Raw genomic sequence first — 6,537 nt, 5'->3', positions numbered from 1 at the left:
TTTTAAACACAAGAGGTCACTCCAGTCCCTGGCTGATAAATAAGACATTTCAATAGACATGATGCTCCACACTGTACAGAACTAGACTTCAGTTAAATAGATAAATAGTGCTTTGGGAATGAACTCGACAGTGTACCTTCTTCATGTGTCCATAAATAATAAAAACAATTGTATCATGTTAGTCTGAGGCCTGAATGATTAACAGAATTGTCTTGGAAGAAACTGAAATTGCCCTGAACATCTGAATACATACCCAATAATATCAATTGCATTTAAACAGTAGTCAATATATCCATGTTAGAAAGTGCTGTAATGAGTCACATCTTGGAAGTCTTGACCTACTGCATCTGTATGATATTGCTCTGCTCATTCCGTTATTCTTTTCTAGATGCCGTGAGATCAAAAGTCAAGTCATGGCGAGCTCTTAATGCAGCTGAATAGGTCCTAATAGTAAAATGCTGCAGATGGAATATTTCAATGACCCTGAACAAATACCTAAAGGTAACTAAGATTTAGGATTGATTCAGGAAACCAACGTATTCGTGGATGTGTGCTGAATGTTTTTCTTTTCTTCCTGAGACTCTGAAGGCCGCTCTGTGCAGCAGCCTTGGCTTGGGTCGAATTTGTCCTTGGCTGAACAGCAAGTGCTCTGTTTCCAAAATTAGGAGACCCTGGTACACATCCAACAGACACTGAAAAACACTGCAAGATTACACTAAGAGCTCTGCCACTAGTGTTGAGGGCTAGAGGAACAAGATAATCGCAAAACTTTTTTGACATTTGAAAAATATGCGTATTTTGAAAAATATGCGTCTTCTTTTTTTCGTTTTTTTTTCCCTCTTCAGAGAGTTACATTGTTTCCACTCTGATAACTGTATGGTAAATATAAGGCTGAAGCAGGTTAGCAAGCTAGCCAAGACGTGGATGTAGGAACAGGGACTTGTAATTAGTCTTTGATGGTTGCCTGTCTTCTGACAGAGATGACAAGACTCCAGTGTTTCCAGTCTTTATGCTATGCTAAGCCAAGCTAAGCTAAGCTCCAGCTTTATATTGACAGTACAGACATGAGAGGTGTCGATCTTCTCATCTAGTTCCCGTCAAGACAGCAAATAAACGCATTTTCCAAGATGTCAAAATATTCCATTAAACTGGGATTCTCTTTATGATGCTACGGTTTACTGTAGCTTACTAAACTTATAATTGACGCGCAATAAAACACTGGAAATGTCCTAACATGATTCAATATGAAATCTCTGGCTTTGTATCAATAGCTTTGAATTCAGAATACTGATACGTGCAGTCACCATTTCAATAATGGGGAAATGCATTTAGATTTATATTCTGCAGATTATTGCGGAGCATTATTGCTCAAAATACAATATCAGGGAAACACTGTGATATACTCTATTGATTAAGATATATCAATACAATATAGTAGAGGAATATTAGTCTTGGGCACAAAGAATATACTAGAAAAAAGCCACAAAAATGAAAGCATTAGCTGCATGTTTCACAAAAAGGTCATCATCCTAATGACCTTTGTTTCATATAAATATCACACACTAAGTCTGTAAAAACAGAAATGTACCTGTTTTCCTTCCTACCTCTGATGGCTCACTTAAAGAAAAAACCGAACCAGACAGCAGTTTGGCAGACTAGGGAGCTCATTCAACCCTTGATCCTGAATAATATCTTCTTTTAAGTCAGAACTGGTGGAGGAGTACATAACTGAAGGCTACCAAATAAACTGAAAACTACCAATAAATTCAATCAATTCTCAATATTTCTGACCCGGTTCAACCAAAGCATTCAGTACAATCTAAACGAGTCAAAAAGTCTGGGGTGAATAAAGTTCGACTCAGCTTCATAAACTACGACACTGTGTGTTCAAACCGATACATGACACCGTCTTCCTCCATATTTCCTTTGTACATCGTTTTACAACATCACAACCAAAATAAAACCTTGTACTGTACATATACAGTCATTTAAAAACACCATTGTTATGTACAAAAACTATAAAATCGGGTTCTGCCCCTCTTCATGCTTTGGGGGTGGGAGGAGGACAGAAGGGCAAGGCTGAAGGGGGAGAGGCGGTGGGAGAGAAGGAGGAGGGGGAGGCGGCGTGGAGGAAGGAGGGGGAGGCGGGTGAGGGAAAGACTGAGGCTGGTATTGCGGCTGGAGCGGGTAAGGGCTGGGGGGCTGAGGGAGGAAAGACTGAGGGGGGAGGTAGTGGTGAGAGGAGAAGTGGGGATGCTGAGGGGGGAAGTAGGTGTTGGCATGCGGGGCGAACTGGTGATGGTGAGACAGGTGTGGAGAAAGAGACTGGGAGGCGGTGAGGGGAGTGTTTGCTTGATGTGGGGAGGCGATATGGGGGGGCTGGTAGTACGGTTGGGACTGGGTGCTGATGTTGGCTGGGTGCGGGGGATGCAGGTGGAGCTGGCTCATGTGAACTGAATGTGGGGTTGTTTTCTGACAGAGGTAAGGGTTCAGGGGTTGGGGCTGTGCAGGGAGAGAGGGATTGGATAGCGGATTTGGGGGGAGGATTGGAGGTCTGTGAGCAAGATGGGAGTGTGGCAGGAGAGGGGAGAAGGAGGGGGGAAGCATGTGAGGGAGGTGAGGAGGTGGGAGATGCTGGGGCGTGTATTGCTGCATGTACATCCCTTGCCTCCCGGTGTCCTGTGGCGGAGGCCTCTGTGGCTCCACAGGCGTCCTGGTGTCCACACCGTGAGTCCATCTCTCCTGGAGTGTTTGTGTCCGAAAGTCGGTCGCGTGTGTGTGTCTGTCGTGCGTGTGTGTCCGTGTGTCGGCTTGTGAACTCGCAGAGGTGTGTGCTTGTATATCCGCGGCCGGTGACCCGTGTGAGGCTCGAACCTCCGACTGCGCCCATGTTCGTGTGTCCGAAGGGACATCTGGCTTTAGGCAAAGTGAGTCTTTGTCTTTTGGCCGGTCCAACTCAGAGGAGCAAGACAGCCGGGAAGTCGAAGAGACGGTCGAAGGAGGGAGTGGGGAGGAACCCGAGTCCACTGCAGGTTTGGGACTGGTCAGGGAAGATGTAGCAGAGGTGGATACGGAGGAAGATGTGGATACAGTAGGAGACGGAGAAGAGGTAGAGAATGGATTGGGAGCAGCAAAAGAGGAGCGCAAAGATGTAACGGCTGAAGGCGACAAAGAAGATAAAGACTTAGAGATGGGTGATTTAGGCGCTGAAGAGGTGGGCCTTATACTGGAAGACATCATTCTGCTGTCCGAATGATGGTGATGGGGGTGATGATGAAGGTGCTTTGATGATGCTGCTTTGGGTTTCGTGTCCTGATGAGGAGGATGAGGGCCAGGAGAGAGAGGTGAAGGTGATTTATTCCTGCAGAGAGGACGCGCTGGAAGTTCTGCTTTCACCTTTGCAGGAGGTGAACCCTGTCGTTTGGGTTTCCCTCCTTCTTTTAGCCTCTCCTTCTCCAACTCTTTGTCTCTTGCGCTGCTCATGTTCCAGTCTACTGAGAGAGCGGGCTGAGACAAAAGAGGTGGAGTATTCTGGTCTTCATTTTTGACAGGCGACAATGTCCTGCTTTCTGCCATATCAACCTCCACATGCTCTTCTTTTATCCTCTCCTTCACTCCTTTCTCACCCTTTCTTTCTCTCCTCTCCTCCACTGCCTCTTCTTCCTCCACTGTTTTCCTCTCCTTGTCCTTCAACTCAACCTGCTCTCCCTCCTCCTCCTCTTCTTCTTCTTCTTCTTCCCCGCCCCTCTTCTCTTCCAGGTGATATTGTCTTAAGCGTACGTGCCATGCCAGGCTGCAGACAGACGACACCGTCTTAAACTGGTGGACCACGTTGCGAGGGATGAAATAGATGTCATCGTGGCACAGGCGGATGCGTGCGTAGTGGATGCCCTCGCGACGCAGCTGGTTGAGCTTGGCATCGTCCACCCACTGCACACACTGTAAAGAGAGTTTAGACAGAGGAAATGAAGAGGAACACTCCAAAAAAATTAAACCTCCATATTTTGACACTGACATGCGTTTTAAATGGCATTATCAGAAGAAGAATTTAAACTTTTCTCCTTTTTTATTCTTCTTTCCGACCTTTGTTGATTACAGCAAATGCATATTTTGAGATAAAGGTCTGTAAAACATCCTGAATCCTTAGTTACGTGTAGATTAAGAAAAATAACCAATCCTTTCGCTCCAGACAAGTTCTCTAACTTACTGCAGTTCAACTTTGCCCCACCATGTGGCAGCATCTACATCACATTCATTAAACTTTACACCTTACCCAGTATGAGATAGTAAGTGTTGGTAACACTGAGGAATAACAAATAATAATAATAATAATAATAATAAACGTATGAGCAGTGGCATGCTTTCTGTATGTATGTATGTATGTATGTATGTATGTATGTATTTATGTATGTATGTATGTATGTATGTATGTGTGTGTATGCGTGGGTGTGTGTAAGGTAAAAACCTGAGACAGTGGAGGTTCGTATAGGTCCAACTGCAGCCTCTGGACTACATGAGGGAAATCACCAGCATGGAAACACACTACGTCTTTGGTTACACGAGGAGGCTCCGAGCTGACAACAAGGGAGGGTGGGGAGGACAGAGTGAGAAGGATTACGTGATATGTCTTGGAGAGTTAGCTGTATAAAACACGGAGCGTGTGTTGCTTCTAAACATAGAAATGCCATCACTACCTGTACCCAACAGTGTGATCATATCACGTTGTTTCACCGCCTACCTTGCTCCGGCTCGTACAGCCTTCAGCACCCCCACGGCTGCTGTGGTTTGTCGCTCAAAGCCCTGACCGATGTGATCGGCGTGGGCCCGAGTCCGATCCTCAAACAGCATCTCTCTGGGCTCGCTGGTCCGGGGCAGCGACTGCAGCAGGTTCTTCACCTCGTTAGTGGAGCTATGACAGAACAGGAATAAGCACTGTAAAAAGTAGAAATACACACAACAGTGTCCACACAGTTCTACAAGGACTTGTCTCCCGTCTCTGCTTTCCTGCTTTCTATATAAAGAAGGAAATGACTAAAGGTGAGTGGACAGCTTTGTTTATTTTTTGGTTTCCTGTCTGCTGTGGCAAAATAAAAGCACCAGACAGGCTTCTCCTGCTGGTGTTATTGTGATCTTTGCTGACTTGCTCATTGACGTAATCCAAATGCCAGTATGTATGACACGAGGAGCAGAGGGGATGTTAGAGAGGATGAAAACTGCATTAGTATGGAGATGATAAAACATTCTTGTTGTGTACTCAAGTAGTTTGGAGCGTTTTCAGTGGGGCTGCAACGATTATTATTATGAATTAATCTGCTGGTTCTTACCTAGATTAATGGTTTGGTCTCTAAAATGTCAGAAAATAGAACAATTGAATATGGCCCCAAGGCCCAAATTGACTTATTCAAAGGTCTTTTATTTAAACTCCAAAATATTCACTTTAATATCATAGAGAACTAAGAATATCTGCAAATATTCACATTTTACAAGATGGAACCAGAGATTTTTTACTTAAAAAAGAACCTAAAATGAATTGATTAGTAAAATACCTGCTGACAATTTTTTTGTTGATCAACTAATCAATGAAGTGTTTTAGCTCTACTTTACAGCAAACCTAATTAGGTGCTTCACAGCATACCAAGGCTGAAACAATTAGTTGATGATTTTAATGATAATAATAATAATAATAATAATAATAATAATATTAATATACATTTGTGTGTAATGACTTTAAAGTCATTTATGGAGCCTAACACTAACATTTGTTGTTAAATGTGAGAAAATCTCTTCCTTAGATTTGTGTCATTGTTAAGTGGGAAAGTGGGAAAAGAGACAAAACGATTAAGCGATGTTTGACAGCACACTGTAAAAACATATTCATTGTCTGCATCTATATAAAAATATTACTTTAATGATTTATATATTTTTAGCTACAGACTAGGGCTGCACAATTAATCGAATTTTAATCGCGATCACGATTTTGACTTCCCACGATCAAATTTGCGTGATCGAGCGATTATTTTTTTTAAAGCGTCATTTCATAGAACGCTCCAGGTTTTTTGCAAAGCCAATCTACTGCTACTACCGTCTGCTCATGAGCCAGTCAGAGTAGTTCACTGCACCCCGTGCATCTTAGCTTCAAGATGTAGACAGTCCCAGAGGACAGAGTAACGGGAGGAAAACTCAACAGATAGCAGTCGGTTATACGTCGGTATCTAGGTTTACCAGTTTGCCAGTAAACGCTACACTTTGTCCCGTCTGTTGTTTTTCAGACAACAGCAGTGAGCAGTGCTAGTAGCATCAGTTAGCTGTTAGCTAGTTAGCGTCTGTTAGCTGTTAGCCCCTCTAGGACGCACCGGCGCTAATGTCCTCGCATCCGCTGCAATGTTGTTTATATTGATATGGTTTAATTTTGCGTTACATGACCCATTTCGTCTGTAAAGCCGTGCTTGTGTGGGATCTGTCCTCTCCTCTCTCTCCTCTTACTCTCCGCGCCCGGCCACACAGCGCAGGTCCACACTTCTGACATTTGTCTACAGT

At 43.8% G+C, this 6,537-nt stretch overlaps 1 protein-coding gene across 1 annotated transcript in view; it reads right to left on the bottom strand.

Annotated features, from left to right (window-relative positions):
* LOC116672838 (lysine-specific demethylase RSBN1L) overlaps window positions 1-6,537 on the bottom strand; it is a 47,505-nt gene continuing 40,968 nt past the window's right edge. Inside the window, exons 7-9 of the mRNA XM_032504759.1 lie at window positions 4,739-4,909; window positions 4,466-4,574; window positions 1-3,939 (exon numbers count right to left, since the gene is read on the bottom strand). Of these exons, the coding sequence (XP_032360650.1) occupies window positions 2,017-3,939; window positions 4,466-4,574; window positions 4,739-4,909 (2,203 nt within the window). The 3' untranslated portion in view covers window positions 1-2,016. The remainder of the gene's footprint in view (window positions 3,940-4,465; window positions 4,575-4,738; window positions 4,910-6,537) is intronic.

The sequence above is a fragment of the Etheostoma spectabile genome, chromosome 23, assembly GCF_008692095.1.
Source record: "Etheostoma spectabile isolate EspeVRDwgs_2016 chromosome 23, UIUC_Espe_1.0, whole genome shotgun sequence".
NCBI classification, from domain to species: domain Eukaryota; kingdom Metazoa; phylum Chordata; class Actinopteri; order Perciformes; family Percidae; genus Etheostoma; species Etheostoma spectabile.
The sequence above is the reverse complement of the archived record's forward strand: the minus strand, read 5'-3'. Positions and strand labels throughout refer to the sequence as shown.